This window comes from Syngnathus typhle, linkage group LG12 (genome assembly GCF_033458585.1).
Source record: "Syngnathus typhle isolate RoL2023-S1 ecotype Sweden linkage group LG12, RoL_Styp_1.0, whole genome shotgun sequence".
Classification (NCBI taxonomy): Eukaryota; Metazoa; Chordata; class Actinopteri; order Syngnathiformes; family Syngnathidae; genus Syngnathus; species Syngnathus typhle.
The window spans coordinates 2139416-2154473 of NC_083749.1; the positions used below are offsets into that span (position 1 = coordinate 2139416).

At 42.0% G+C, this 15058-nt stretch overlaps 4 protein-coding genes and 1 long non-coding RNA gene across 9 annotated transcripts; 1 reads left to right on the forward strand and 4 right to left on the reverse strand.

The window, feature by feature from the left end:
- Nucleotides 1-90: 90 nt before the first annotated feature.
- Nucleotides 91-13250, forward strand: LOC133163630 (uncharacterized). Of its 3 annotated transcripts, none has more exons than XR_009716420.1 (7): nt 91-278; nt 2316-2506; nt 4423-4468; nt 4539-4675; nt 4756-4897; nt 7478-7552; nt 13116-13250. It is a non-coding gene; the product is annotated as an uncharacterized LOC133163630 (long non-coding RNA). The 3 variants fall into 3 exon arrangements; XR_009716422.1 differs by lacking the exon at nt 91-278 and adding an exon at nt 2097-2239; XR_009716421.1 differs by lacking the exon at nt 4423-4468 and having other exon boundaries at nt 92-278.
- Nucleotides 664-1254, reverse strand: LOC133163628 (histone H2B 1/2). The gene has a single exon (XM_061293705.1). It carries the CDS (start codon nt 1233-1235, stop codon nt 861-863), a length of 375 nt encoding a protein of 124 aa, XP_061149689.1. The 5' UTR covers nt 1236-1254; the 3' UTR covers nt 664-860.
- LOC133163623 (bile salt-activated lipase-like) lies at nt 1669-4890 on the reverse strand. Its single transcript, XM_061293697.1, has 11 exons — nt 4754-4890; nt 4497-4644; nt 3973-4092; nt 3655-3852; nt 3444-3574; nt 3266-3373; nt 3077-3191; nt 2783-2969; nt 2340-2537; nt 2042-2251; nt 1669-1947 (listed from the first exon to the last, which is right to left on the reverse strand). Exons 1-11 carry the CDS (start codon nt 4817-4819, stop codon nt 1767-1769), a joined length of 1662 nt encoding a protein of 553 aa, XP_061149681.1. The 5' UTR covers nt 4820-4890; the 3' UTR covers nt 1669-1766.
- gtf3c5 (general transcription factor IIIC, polypeptide 5) lies at nt 5404-8876 on the reverse strand. 3 transcript variants are annotated; one of them, XM_061293700.1, is made up of 11 exons: nt 8578-8876; nt 8207-8405; nt 7940-8138; nt 7670-7859; nt 6978-7082; nt 6618-6732; nt 6274-6354; nt 6113-6201; nt 5908-5990; nt 5705-5841; nt 5404-5644 (listed from the first exon to the last, which is right to left on the reverse strand). In XM_061293700.1, exons 1-11 carry the CDS (start codon nt 8779-8781, stop codon nt 5466-5468), a joined length of 1581 nt encoding a protein of 526 aa, XP_061149684.1. In that variant the 5' UTR covers nt 8782-8876; the 3' UTR covers nt 5404-5465. The 3 variants fall into 3 exon arrangements, with proteins under 3 accessions (XP_061149684.1, XP_061149685.1, XP_061149682.1); XM_061293701.1 differs by having other exon boundaries at nt 5404-5641; nt 8578-8875; XM_061293698.1 differs by having other exon boundaries at nt 5404-5841.
- gfi1b (growth factor independent 1B transcription repressor) lies at nt 11722-14898 on the reverse strand. Its single transcript, XM_061293702.1, has 7 exons — nt 14740-14898; nt 14408-14490; nt 14002-14157; nt 13715-13935; nt 13427-13564; nt 13057-13222; nt 11722-12793 (listed from the first exon to the last, which is right to left on the reverse strand). Exons 2-7 carry the CDS (start codon nt 14481-14483, stop codon nt 12615-12617), a joined length of 936 nt encoding a protein of 311 aa, XP_061149686.1. The 5' UTR covers nt 14484-14490; nt 14740-14898; the 3' UTR covers nt 11722-12614.
- Between the last annotated feature and the right edge of the window lie 160 nt (nt 14899-15058).

The following is a 15058-nucleotide window of genomic DNA, read 5'->3' on the forward strand; positions in this document are numbered from 1 at the left end:
ATGCATATATCTGTTATCTTTAGAAAAAAAGGACCGTAGATTTTATTTTGATGAAAATGGGACTGTTGACTTCCTGTTTGACGTCTCTCCAAACACCAACACACCTGATTCAAATGAGCAGCACGTTCAGAACCCATCCGGATCTGCCGATGCGTTGCAACCGGAGGCACCACCAGGGTTCCCTAATTGCCCCTTTGATACCTAAAATGTTTTGAGTTATCTTGTCACTAATTTGCAGCAAGCAGGCAAAAATAGACTCGGAGCTGCCCACCTACCAGGTACTTCACTTTATTTATATTTTTGGCATTTTCTTTCGAGGAAAAAGTCAGATGCGAGTCATGTTTTTGCATTCGATTTCCTGAGCACACATTGCACTTATACAATTTGTTGCTTAACTGCTTGATTTTTGTTGTGATAATGTTGAACGTTTTTTGGGGTTTTTTTGACGTAAAAAGGAAATGGAGGGACGTTCATTTAAGGGACTGCTTTTATTGCAATTTTTTATCCTACTATCTGAACAAAACCCGATATTACAGACATTGTGGAGAACTAGATTTTATACTTACCTACAAACATAGTAAGTACGCCGTGGATTTGAACAATTTTATAATGAAAATACAAATATCACCTAAAAGGTGATATGAAATGAGAATTGGCAATTCGTTGATCAGTCAACCCATTATCCATCTTTATTGTATAAAATCGTTGTGTGATGTTGGTCTCATTAACATGGTATCAGATAATAAAAACAAACTAAGGCACAGTAAGGGCAAACATACGTAAACAGAAATGAACCAACTCTTGGGAAATAGTGTGTGGCTCTTAAAAGAGCCTTTGGGTCGTGGCGAAACCGGATCAGTCTATTTGGAGCTGGTATATTTGGTGACCGCCTTGGTGCCCTCGGACACGGCGTGCTTCGCCAGCTCGCCTGGCAACAAGAGCCGCACGGCGGTTTGAATCTCTCTGGATGTAATGGTGGAGCGCTTGTTGTAGTGCGCCAGACGAGAAGCCTCCGAAGCGATGCGCTCGAAGATGTCGTTGACGAACGAATTCATGATGCTCATCGCCTTGGAGGAGATCCCGGTATCGGGATGCACTTGTTTCAGCACCTTGTACACGTAGATAGCGTAGCTTTCCTTCCTGGTCCTCTTCCTTTTTTTCCCAGCCTTGCTGGCAGATTTAGTGACGGCTTTTTTGGAGCCCTTTTTGGGCGCGGCTTTTGCAGGCTCGGGCATGGTGGTCAAGATATCAGAGACGGGGGATTTTAGGTTGGTCAGCAGTTGGTGGATTTATAAGCGCGTAATGCAAATAAGAGTGTGATGTCGCCTTTCGCGGATTGGCTGAAAGCATCCATAGCCCTCGCTAGGATCGCTTTGTTGCGCTCTCTTTGGTTGAGATGTCTGCGGACGTGAAAGAGGATAGTTGACGCGGATTGTGGACGAACTCGCTGACCCTTCCGTATGAATTACTAAGGTAAGTCTTTGTTCTTTTTTTTTTTTTTTTTAAGAAATATTTCACGAAAAAATATAGATATTATACGTGATGGTAGCTTATTAGAAATAATCACTTGTTTCTCAAATGTTTTCCATAGTTTCATCTTAATTGTTCTCAGCAGCAATGAGGTTTACCTTATTTTGTTTGTATTGCTATTTTAGGTTCAAACAAAGCGAAGGATTGTAAAAACGTTTATTGTTCACAGTGACGTGTTCTATATACATTTTCAATTGAAACAAATATTATATGACTATTATGAAATGTGTCGGTCTTTATTCTGGGATGTTTATTTGGAGGTTGGGCAAGACGCTCGTCCAAAAATGTACATAACGCATCCTCATCTTCTGTCTGATGTAGTTCTTATCCATATTATGATTGATCTCCAGATATTGGTGTCCATTGGTGAATTTAGGCCAGATGGCGGGTACGCTCAAGTCTCCTTTGTTGGGATCTCTATAGCAATGATAAAAAACAGCACAAGCAAATCAACATGGGAGATCAATTACATTTTGATCAGCTTTCCAATCGAAAGGAATATAGATCTTACCCAGTTTTGGCAAAGTTGGTCCAATAGGCAATCATGTAGCGAGCGACGTCACGATGGCGAGGCCAGTAGCCCAGCGGCGTGCTCAGAGGTTTTCCAAAGACGTACTGGAGGTCATCGGCGTGGTCGGCGCCCATCCAGCTGGGATACGGCCTACCGATGCCGCCCATGCGGTTGGGCTCGGAGAAGAGATACGAATAGGTCCTGCCGGATCTTTAATCAGACAAGAAAAAAAAAAAAATCTAAATCTGGCCCTAATGCAATTTGTTCTTTGCAGATTCTCGCAATGATGATTCCTCACGTGGCATTGGCGGCGTGAAGGTAAAGGGCGGCCTGCGTAGAAACCAGGAAGATGTAATCTGTTCCGATATCCACGATCGTCCTCTTGACGTCCTCCTTGCTGGGATTGCTGGCCCATGTTGACGTGTACAGGGAGTAAGCTTCATCCAGTCCGACTTTGTCTTGAGTGTAAGTAGCCAGCAGCCTCTTCATGTCGTCACTGCCGTTCGGCGATGAGAAAATGTCACATTTTCCAACGTCCGAACTCCCGCCGAGAAATAGCAAATACCGTAATTTTCGGACTATAAGTCGCACCGGGGTATAAGTCGCACCAGCCATAAAATGCCCCAAAAAGTGAAAAAAAAACATATATATGTATATAAGTCGCTCCTGAGTATAAGTCGCCCCCCCCACCCAAACTATGAAAAAACCCGCGATTTATAGTCCGAAAATTACGGTACTTACATGGGCGTGTCTACGAGGTGGGAGTTGATGGAAGGGATGTCTATTGCCGTGAAGAAGTGTCCATCCATGTCGTTGACTCCGGCAATGTAGTCGATCTCGGCGGCATTGTGGAACAACTTGGAAGGCTCGTCGGGCAGGAAATCTCCATCGATGACAGCAGACAGGACCAAGTTGTTGACCAGGGGGGCTGAAAGAGCAAGAAAATATTTTTTTTGTCTGACACTGATAGAAGAATTCTCCTTTCTAGTTTAACACACTGAGAGTAAACGACCAGAAAGAGAAAAAGTTGGTTACCATCTGGTGAGCTGGACAACTGGAGTGCGCCTGCTTTCGTGAGGAGCACTGGATCAGTCATCTTCAAACAGGCGGCCATTTTGTCATCCGTGGGACAGTTGACCTTAAGAGCGATCTGAGAAGAGCGGAGGAAATCATTTGTCAACCGTAATGAATGTCAGGAAGACGTGTCCAGGAATGTTTGTGTACCTCCTCTGCGATCTTGCGGGGGTTCTTGATGATACCCCACGGGCAAAGAGCAACCCCGCTCTGGGAGATGGCTCTTTTGATGACACCTTTGTTGTGAGGGGTGAGGGTCTGTGAATGGAGATGACAAATGTAAAATGGCTGCTTGGTGAGGTTGGAGAAAGACAAGTGAGCATCCCACCTGGAAGTTCACGCTAGCGCCACCTGCAGACTCCCCAAAGAGGGTGATGTTGTCTGGGTCTCCTCCGAACGAACGGATGTTTCTGTGGACCCAGGCGATGGCAGCCTGCTGATCCCACAGACCGTAGTTTCCTGTCGAACATCATTTTTGTATATTTATTTTTTTTTTTTTTAACTCGAGCGTCTCGGACGCAATCAACACTAACTGGTACCTGGTAAACTTGAATCTCCAGTGCTGAGGAAGCCCAGAGTTCCCACACGGTATCCGAGAGTGACGACTATGACATTTCCTCTATCTGCGATCTCCTGCCCATCGTAGAGATAATTATTCAGGACGTTAGCCCCCATCGAGCCTCCAGCCAGGAAGCCTCCTCCATAGATCCAGACCATGACCGGTAGATGGGTCGACACTGAAGATAATGGGAAGTATGACAGGGGTGTCAAAAGTGGCCTTCAAGATTAATTAGGCTTTGGCCGGCCCATAAAATGAAGTTGCCACTCCTTGCTCAGCATGAGCTTCACTTATTTACCTGATCGGCCATGAGGAACCCAAATGTTCAGGTAGAGACAGTCTTCACTTCCTCTCGTGTCACTCATGAGAGCGTTCAACTGAAGGCACCGCTTCCTGTATTCGGTGGCCTTCAGAACACCTGCTCAAAGACATATTAAATGAGTTATATCATGCTATTTTTTAACTTTCTGTGATAAATGGCACAATCAGCACAATGGCGATCTCCAGATTTTATTTTGGTGGCTATTTTTCTAAACCGGAAGTAAAACGCTTGGGTCACTAAAACCCTGCGATTGACTTGTGGTGCGTTCAGTGACCTCTCATAAAGTAGGACATCTTACAACTACATGGGGAAAAAAAAATAATGCACCAAACAGAGATGAGTAGTGCGTGAGCACATTGCAGAAGGTAGTGGAAACATTTTTGATCATTTATTTGATGTATCAACTGAGATTTTGTGTGTCTGCAGGGGCGGTACTGAGGTGGCTCCTCACATTATGATGTCACAAAGTGAGGTAGTTTTCCATAGTGTTACTTACTCACCGTCCCAACCAGGGTGACGCTGCGGTTTCTCAAACCTTCCAGGAATATCAGCAAACGGAACCCCTTTGAAGACGTCCATGTGGTGCCGGAAGCCAAGACGGATGTTCTCGCCTTCCACCATGCCGCCCTCCGTGTACACCACCCCCAGCTGAAGATACAAATGACCATCAGACATTTTGGTATTGTGGAAGTTCATCAACATTTGAAACAGTTTTCCGTCTGTCTGTATGAAATTGGACATCTTTGAAATGACTTACAGAGGCGGCAGACACCGTCTCCAGAATGACGGCAACGGTGAGCAAGATGGCAAGCTTCTCCATCATGACCAGAATGAGTTCTTCGATGACTCGGTCGCTGGACTTTTATAAAGCGGACACACCCCCGGAGCCACCTATGAAAATGTGAGTTATTTTCTCTGAATTTGTAATGATGTGTGGTGAGGGAAGTTGACACAGCTGTGTTTTGAACTCCAAGTCACACTGCAAAGTTAATCATCACACTCATAGTTATATCACAGCATATCTTCACACCGACATATTTTTTTGGGGGGATGGATCCAATTTATTTTAGCCTGAAACCAAAAAATAAGGTTTAGGACAAGCAAACGGCAATTAATTGTATAAGTGCGACTTAGTTTGATTTAAAAAAAACACTGGGCAGAAGCAAATTTTAATGATGACTTTATTTTTGTGTATATTGTTGCCTTCAAAAGGCTGCATAACAAAATAGCAAGTTTAAGTGTACTGTCATCTTTATTCAGTAGAGTGTAATATTTTTTCTTTTATTTATAGATCGGTATAAACAGTTTGGATAATTTATTTATTTGAATGTGGCCTTGGGACTCGACTTTTTAATGTGAATCAAGCATTCATAAATGATCAAAACTATCACAAAACGTGATACAAACTACAAGTTTCATTTTTTTTATTTGTGTAGAAGTAAAATAAACACAGAGATAATATTGTCTTGTCACATATAATCCAATATTTCAGTCTCCATCTCATTTTCGCTTCCCTCTGATGGCTGATACACTTCATCCCCTTCGCCTTCCTCGTCTTCATAATCATCATCATCTTCATCATCCTCGCTGTCGACCTTTGAACTCTGTGCCGTCTGTTTCGGTTGCAAGGTGTGCTTTTCCAATGCTGCTGGAGAAAATATACTTTTAATAACAGGGCATAAAAAGCACACTGGTTGAATTTCCTTACGCGATTTGTGCTCTCGGACAACCTTCTTGACCAGAGACGAGATGATGTCCCGCAGCTTGTCTGTTGTTCCCACGGGACACCAGCCGTCACGCTCATCGCACACTTGTGGGTTGTTATTCTGCGTGATTTCCTGGAGGCTGGACACGTACGGCAAAAATCAGGAGTCCACTATGAACTAAAAAAAAAAAAAAAATGCAGTCTACCTTGGCACATGCAAGTCACACAGCTGGTAAAACATCTGCCGGTTAGGTGGTAGCATGCCCTCTCTGAAAATATAGGCAGAGTCCTGGAGACATCAAACAATGCACAAATTAGTATCGACGATATGCGTGCAAAATGGATTGGTTAGAAGCTAAAAAAATGTTAAATCCATTTTAATTGCAACCCATAGTGATGATGTCAACTGACCTCTAATTGATAAGAGATTGGCACTGGATCTTTACTAGTGCCCGAAGCCTCCTGATTTCGAAGTTCTGACACACTGGCCGGAGTTGGACCTGGGTATAAAATAAATAAAAATTAAGCAACAATATCATAACGATTCGTGCATGACAAGTGCATCCACTGACCGGTCTTGTTGAATGCTATCGGTAGCGTGTAGTTCAAAGAACTCCTCTTGGGCTTCACCAGTAGCTCAGATACGACATACACTAAAAATGCAAGACAGACAGAAAGCCAATGTCAATTTCTTGTCCCTTGTTGATTTAATAAAGAAAATAGCACTGCATAATTAAAAAAATAAAAATAAATTAATGTGCCAACCTTGGCCACCAGGAGGCAGTATAAAACTGTACATAAAAACAACAACATTGTATTCAATATTTGAACATAACACAAAAAAACAATTCAAAAGTTTTAACCTTTTGTAGGAGACCAATAACAACATTCCGCCATTGATCATCTTTTTAATTACCGTTTTTGGTGCTACAGCGCATCCTGTAGTTGAGCATCTGGTAAATCTTGGACTCGACTGTCTTTCGAGGGTCGTAGCCAAATCTCACCCACAGAGTTCTCCATGGTCCGGTCACCTTGATAAGAAATGCGACGTTAGTTTTTATTTTATTTATTTTTTATTCAACAGATAAATAACAGAAGATAGGAAAATGCTTTGATTTGAGTTTTTAGACCGCATCTGCAAGAATGCAGAATAAAAAAAATAATTACATAATTGTTGTTTGTCTTTCACCCGTCTGGGTCAGTGGGGGTAAAAAATAAATAAAAAAAATGTACGAAATGATGTTTATTCTTTATCAGGCACACAGTGTCAACTCACCATGTAATAGGCCACGACCGGCAGGAGTCTTTTGAGTTTTTCCGGGTGGATGTTAAGGTTGGCCTTGACGGCATTTCGGGACCAGATGGGCCGGCTCTCAAACATCTAAAAACAAAATTTAGGCTTTGAGATAAGACAACAGCCCAGCAGAATTATGGAAAAAAAAAAGATGTCTGCTTGCCATGATATACGTAATATCGCTAAAACAAGGTCACTGATGGTGTCGCACTGCGAGATACCACACACCCAAACAGAAAACATTTTCTGTACTTGAGTTCCATCTTACCCAACGATTAGCCACTTTTATTCATTTTTTAAAAATCTTTTCCAACTATTAGATTTAGATCAAACCTTTAAAATCCTTCTTGAGGATGATCATCAAACAAGTACGTATTTACTGTAATTGACAAGAATATTATCCAACATTTCGTTTCTATTGATTGAAACCTTTTGCAGCTTGATTTAAAAACTTGATTTCTCCTTTTTCTCTTCTCCGCTAGACAAACTTCACTTCATGATCCCGGGAACAAGTAAATTTGGCAGCAGTCTTTCTGATTCAAGTCTGGACGTGGGAGGTAAGAAGTCCAATCGATGAGATTAGAACTGGTAGCAGTCGAAATGATCATTGATTGATTATTAGAATGTCGTGAGGGAATTAAGACTAAATATGAAAAGTGATCAGACAAACATACCGCCACTAGTTTTTCCTCACATTGGAGATCATACTCAGTCGTGGCCATGGTTTTCCATTTCATCCGAGCCGTCTCCTGGGTTTCCGTGGGAACCTCGGGATCGGCGAAAGTGAGGAAAATGGCGTTATGGGGCCGACGGGGTCTGTTCAATCCAATGAAATTTGTCTTGCTCTGGAAATTATCCGCTTTCCTGTTCCAACAACCGAGGAAAAGTACAATCAAGTTGGAATCGCTCTAATAAACAAAAAGTGGACCACACGAGGGACTCACTGCTTGTTAAAAACATCAGCTCGGTAGAAATAATCAACTGGTGTGTCGAGACGTGAGAAGATGGTCGGGGGAAGGAAGAGCGGCATGGGCTGCTTGAAAAACTCTTCTTTCTCGGTTTTCTTAAGGATGATTTTGTTGTACAAAGATGTGTGTTCTCCATTTTGGGATTGCACAGCCAGGCACTGATAATCCGCCATCCCTGCAAGACACAAACGGTCACTTCTGAAAAGCAAACTCCAAATTGTGATTTAGACCGAGTTGAATCACCTTGAAATTTGTACGTTGTCCCGATGACTCCAAGTATCTCCATGTTGAGCTCAGCAACTTTGGAATCTCTTTTTCGGACTCTCCTTCGCACACGGAGGAGAAGATTGCTGGATGAGAAGCGGTTACCGCATAGAGAATGACAGAACGGGTCCTGGGGTCGGTAGCGCAGCTCTAGTCGCAGATTCGGTTGACTGAAGGTCTAGGAAAAAAAAAAAAAAAACTTGAAATGCCTAATGGGAAGTGATCCTATTAGATGCTCGAGTTCAGATCATGAAAAATGGCGGCGCATCTTTCTGCTTGCATCACCAACCTCCCCCACACGCCCGATCTGATGATTTGCTCTTTTCTTTTCTTAATTCGACTTGACTTACTTCAGAAATATTTCTTGCACCGCCAAGCGTCTCTAGCATCTTGTCCACGTTGGAAACTAAGCCTGGATACTCCACGCATACCAGCTTGTTATCGCGCAACTCCAACGTTGACGAGCTGCCAGGCACTATGTCGTCATTATTCGGATCGGAAAAGGAAAGTTCTTTCAGCGTGAACCCCGAATTTATATCTCTAGAATCGGCCATTGTTAACAATTCACCATATTTAATACGATCTAAATACAGACGGATGTGCGGATATCTCTAGGCAACCTCGAGCAGCAAAATAATTCCGGCTAGAAACACTAATCGTCAAATATAGTTCCGGCCCCATGTTTACGTTTTGATTAACCAAATGAACATTTTTTTTTATTTATTTTAATGTTTGGCATCATTAATTCGTTGATTTGATATAATACTCTTTTGTATCTATAAATTTCGTTTTTTTTTATTTCCCCGAGATATAAAAAACTGAATCAACAATACAAATATAACCTATTTTCGTGTATAAAACGTATCCAATTTATATCTGTAAACACGCAGTTGATTAAATTTGACTGTATTTTATATATATATTTTAATCAACTGTATCGAACAGAAAGAGGCGTCGTTCCGTCACATGGCCGCACGATGGCAATGTAAATTCAAAAAAGAAATTGTACGACGCCGCAATAGTTGAGTTAAACGGAATAATTTACGCTTATTTTCAATGAATAGTATTAAACAGTTAAGAAATGACATCTTTATTTCCTCATCAGGTTTCCATTCACATTACAAACGCAGACGGGACTGGCTTGGATAAATAAATGTGGGCTTTGCAGGAAGAAAATAAATACCTTGGAAAGCATGTCACTTTTTTTTTCTAATGGATACAAACAAAAACTATAATGACACTTAATGCATTTTGTAAAATCTGCTAAAGTGACATTGCAGTTCATTGCTCGAATTGTCAGATGGGCGAGGATTGGTCCAGAAGGTCCCAAACACTGACTGACAATCAGTTGCGTGCTGTGGTGACATGCTGACGTGATGATCGACTTGTTTGAGTTTAAATGTTTGACACTCCTACGTCTTCGGGTGCTATCTCTCGCAAAGCCTTGTCCGCTCCTCCCTGCCTCTTAGCTGGCCTGCTCTGACCGTTGAAGTGTGCCGAGGCCATGATAGCATTATCAGACACCCTTTGCTGCCTGGCTTTCACTGGAAGAGCCTGTTGCACTCAGATTTCATGTTTTTTTTGGATGCTCATGCTTGCTTCTCAAGTGGCACACTCCCCTATGGCTTGTTTTAGCTTTAACCTGCAGCTGGCTGGTTGACAGTTAGGAAGGTAAAATGTGGTCACTCCGCCCATATTTGGTACGTTAGGGTCCCGCGAACCAATTTGGATAGGTTACATATATGTATATATTTCAACAGCGATGATCATGTGGTGACTAAACAGGAAACCGATCTTCCCCTGCCATCATTCACTGCCGGAGTCGTCCTTGAGCCATGTCACGTCATTGCCGCACTTATCTGCGGACGTGCCGAGCCACAACACAGTGACAGCGGCAATCAAATAGTATCACATCTGCACATTACAGCAGACGCGGTCATACGGCAACTTCCGTCATGTGGAGGAAATCTGCTGACAGTTTCAATTTGTCAGAGGATTGCAAAGAAATTCCTCTCCAAATTATTTTTTTTAGCAGCTATGGGAAAATATTTTTCCCTGTCTGATTTCCCGCTCTGAGTTCGGTGAATTTGCCAGCCCTCGGGCACATGGTTGCACAAACCAGGCGCCGCTTATTTGCATAGGGGAACATTTGCAAGACAAATTTGCATCTACGCTCCATCTCCGGGGCTGTCTTGTGTTTATCCAAGGAGATTGGAGGGACAATGTTCAAATTGGATTCAGGTGTTATATTTGGCATAAAAAAAATCTTAATTTTGTGTCTTTACAATACTCCCACTTTTTTTAAAATTCACAAAGCAGCTTTAAATGTACTAAATAATTTATTTTTAATTTTCTGCAGAACCTTTGAGCTGCACAGTTAGGAAGCAAATCAAGTCCTAAACATTTGCAACTTTTACAACACCCGGAGCAACATGCAAATGTACTTCTACCTGAACAGAGGTGAAATTGAACCTTTTTTTTTTTTTTTTTGCCTATTCAGCATTTTTACACATGACCCTTTCTGGTGCAGTCTTAACACCTTTTTCTCCTGTTTTTCCTGAGGCTATGTGTGACCCCCCCCCCCCCCCCCCCCTCTATTCACAACCTGTGTCCTGTTTGCACGCCCCACCCACCATCCTCCTCCTCTTTTCTGTTAGTTGCATGTGTTGTATTTTGATTAGCGACGGTCCCACTGCGAGCAGGATGTCCCCGGCAGCCGTGTAACTGTTACACACGCAGACACAGGGGGGCCTTGTTTCCTTTACGATCTCCACAAGTTTTGCATAAAGACCTCAGATTTGTTTGCCCGACCGTAAGCCTCCACATCTGCTTCTCGTGCCCACGCAGACACTGATTTAAAATATTGACGTTACACTGCCATCTTTTATTAAAACCGCCATTTGAAATCAAATTCAGTGAGCTACTTTTTTTATGATCGTGAGACAGCAGCAATGCCGGAGTGCTTTAGGATTTGAATTTGATACATCCATAAATATGAAGTCGGCGTCACGTATATCTCCCAGCGATGCTTCATCCTGTTTCGGAGATTAAACAAAGCTCGCTGATGATCAGATTTGCCCGAAGCATTTTAAAGCGCTAACTGGTTTGGTGTTTGAGGAAGGTGGTGAGTTTTCCTTCCAGACTGTTTGTTAAAGTAAATCCAATGTGCTGACTGGGTGTGGTGACGGTTGACTAAGTCATCAATCCCCTTTTTTTTTTTTTTTTTTTTTTTTTTACAGCCTATTAGTTAATCCCTGTGTCCCAGTCAACTGGATGCACTCTGAAGACCAGGTGGCAACAGTGGACCTATGTGTGTGTGGCTAAAGTTTGATAACGCCTCACTTGATAGTTTGTGTAATTTTGATTTCCAGCTGTGATTACAGTTCTAGTTGTCAAATTAAGAGGACTGAATCGAACCTGTTTTGATTTCTTTGGGCTCATTTGATTTTAGTTTTTAGTAAGATAAGAGGCAATTTGACAAAAAATGACAGGGCTGATTTTTTAAATTTTTTTATTCTAGTGGTTGCGTTTCTTACTCTTCCTAATATTACGCTCTTCTCACAAATGAAATACATTTCATATCTTTTGATAATTTATTCAGTGACAACAATTTAATGACTATTTTACATTTTACTGGAAGAGTGCGTGTGTGTGTGTGACCTCTTCCAGTGAGCTGAAAACGCTTGGAAGCAAACCAGAACGAGCTGGAAAATTCATGTTGACAGAGTTTATCACATCATTTTACTAGGCTAACAGTTGACATGTATTTTGCCCTGGAGGGAACAGGATAGAGCAACCACAGCTTCAGCTCATTCTTTATTTTCACACACACACAGTGGAATACCTCACAAAGACCATTTACAATTCTCACGTTACATCCATACGCAGTTTAAATTAGAACTCATTGGTCGCTAAGCAGAAAATCTCTAATGTGTTAGCTCCATCGACGTTATCCGGTTCGTCTATGAGGGCCTCAAGTGTTGCGTTCTTTGTGGGACAAAATAAAAGAATATTTTCTTGCAAAGTAAAACATTTTGTCTTTGCAAAGTTCCCATTATGCCCCTTGATCAAAAAATCCCATTGCGCCACAATTTAGACCCGCTTTTACCTGGTTTAAAGTCCCCAAATTCACTTTAAACGCTAACATTGTAAAGGGACAAGTCTACCTCAGGTTTCATCGACTAAAGGGTCCAGCCCTAAACAGGTGTACTAGAATGAAACCTACCCATATTATTTATTTTGAATTATTTTCAAATACTTCAACACAAATATATGTGTTACCTACATACTGTCAACGATAACACACATTCATATTGGGGGGGGGGGGGGGGGCTGAGCACTTGTAAAGTTCAAATCTTAGCGCCGCCCCTGGACAATCCCGCACGTGTCACTTAATGCTGTGTTGGCTCTCCTGGTGGCGGCGAAGGTCCACTTTGCGCTGGAAGCCTTTGGAGCAAACGCCACATCCAAACGGTTTGAAGCCGGTGTGTTTCCGACTGTGGGTGATCAGGTTGGAACTTTGGCTGAACGCTTTACCACACACTTGGCACTTGTGGGGTTTCTCACCTGAGTGAGAAAAAAAAAAAAAAATCCGGGATTATTTTCCAATTATTTGTTTAAAGGAGCAGCTGTCTACTTAATACAAATCACTCTGCTTCTGGAAAATCAGGTTTTGTCTTAGGGGGGAGCAACTGAGCGTAGCATAAAGATAATGTTTACATTTCCATCTGTTCCACATGGTTGGGTTAGGTTTTGCTTATAGCTTTTGGAAACATGACTTTTCAACCAGAGCATATGATTCATTTTTAAAAATGGCCGAAAAATCATACCGGTGTGAATATATGTATGTTTCTTCATGTCGGACTTCTGATGAAACCTCTTCCCGCAGAACTGACACGGGTACGGCCGGGTGTCCGAGTGGATGAGAAGGTGCGTGGACAGCGTGGAGGAGCGCTTGAAGGACTTGCCGCACATCTTGCACTCAAAACTTTTTTCCTGGACAAACACGGAATGTGTCACGTGGTCAGTGCAAGAAGAACTTCAATCAATTTCAGATTTTTCGGATTGAGGATTATTGTTTTATTATTTTATTTTATTTTATTATTTTATTAAACACTTATTGAAAAACACAAAATAACATATTTTGCCTTTAATCATAGCGACCATCTTGAATCATACACGCTATTTCAGAAATCCCACCTGGGAGTGAACATTCATGTGTTGCTCGAGACTGACTGCGTGGCCAAAGGTTTTTCTGCAGATGCTGCAGCCAAAAGGTCTCGTTCCGCTATGGGACCTTCTGACGTGAACCTCCAGGCCGTGAGGTGTTGAGAACACCTGAAGCGCAGACAAGAAAATTTCAAATAGTGATCCTGAATTGACTGGCATAACCTGTTTTCACTTTCAAATGTTGAATTATAATTTACCGAGAGTTCATTACGTCATCTCACCGTCCTCCATGTTGGATGAGTTTCATCCTCGACGTACCTTATCGCAGGTGATGCAGTGGTAGGTGTCGGAGCTTGGCGAGTAGTGGGTACTGCAGTCGAGCGGCTGCTGGTTCTGCGGGCTGCGGCTGATGTGCGTGTTGTACAAAGTGGCGGCGTGCTGCAGCACCGTTGGGCTGAAACCCAACCGATACGGAGAAGGAACCTGCTCCCCCCAATAGGCCGGCTTGTAGTAAGAAGGGAATTCTCCCTTCTGAGGGTCTGACGAGCAAAGATGGCATGAGTCCTGGAACTTTTCTGACGCTTGTAGGGAAATGTGCTGCTCACCTGTTGCGTAATATGACTTTGTGGGAGCTACAGGGGGTCTGCTGGGCTCTGCATGCACAGGTACGGGACTCTGAAGTTCTTCCTCTGCTTTTCCTACTGGTCTGAGGTCTGTTTGGGAATGCAGGCCCTCAGATTGAGGCCTCTGAGGTGAGATCTCTGTAAATTCAAAACGATGCAGTTTGATTGATCCCTTTGGTCATCAAATAAAAACTCAGAGCCTATAAATCAAACCAAACTCCTAATTTAATCTTCACATTCATTTATTTTAACTTGAGATAAATTGGTCCAAAATGGGTTCACTGGGCTGTTAATAATGATGAAAAGAGTTGAACAGTATTCATCTAATAGTTTCTAAGTTATTGCAATTAATGTAGGTATTTTTTCTTAATTCATATTTCAAAGTTACCTGTCTCATCTTCGTATAATCTATGCACATTAAATGACGAGCTCCGTTTGTTTTTCACCAGGAAAGATCGAGGCATGTCGACTCTGTAAAGCACAAATAAAACGTACGTCGGCTCTTTAAAAAAAAAAAAGTCTTCAGTAAATATTAATTTCAATTTACGTTAAAGCTTGTGTTTTGTCAAAAGGGAAACATACATTAAGATTTTAATTGGGACACCCAAATCTCCGTAAAAGTAAGCATAATAGTACAGTAATAATAGATCATGCAATATTGTCAAATTTTATATGATATTTAAGCTAAAAGTAAACCCATGAGTTAAAGTAGAAACTCACCTTAACAAGATCCAATTCAATTATTGATTTCGTTCAGCTCTTAGTGTGTCTCACCCAAATTAAAATCCTTTCCTTCAAGTCCCAAAAGCAAACCAGCGTAAAAGCATCGCACTTGTTGCTCTTTCTTTTTCTCCCCTCCCTGATTTCCAATCAGATAATTTCGCCGGAGAATCTGACTGTGGTTTCAACCAATGGGAGAGCCAACCTGCAAAAGGCAATTTGCCTACAAGATACACGGGGCCTCTCCTGCTTGTACAGTTACATTAAATACACAGATGCACAATATGAAAAGAAAACTGCAAAAGTTATACAAATTTAT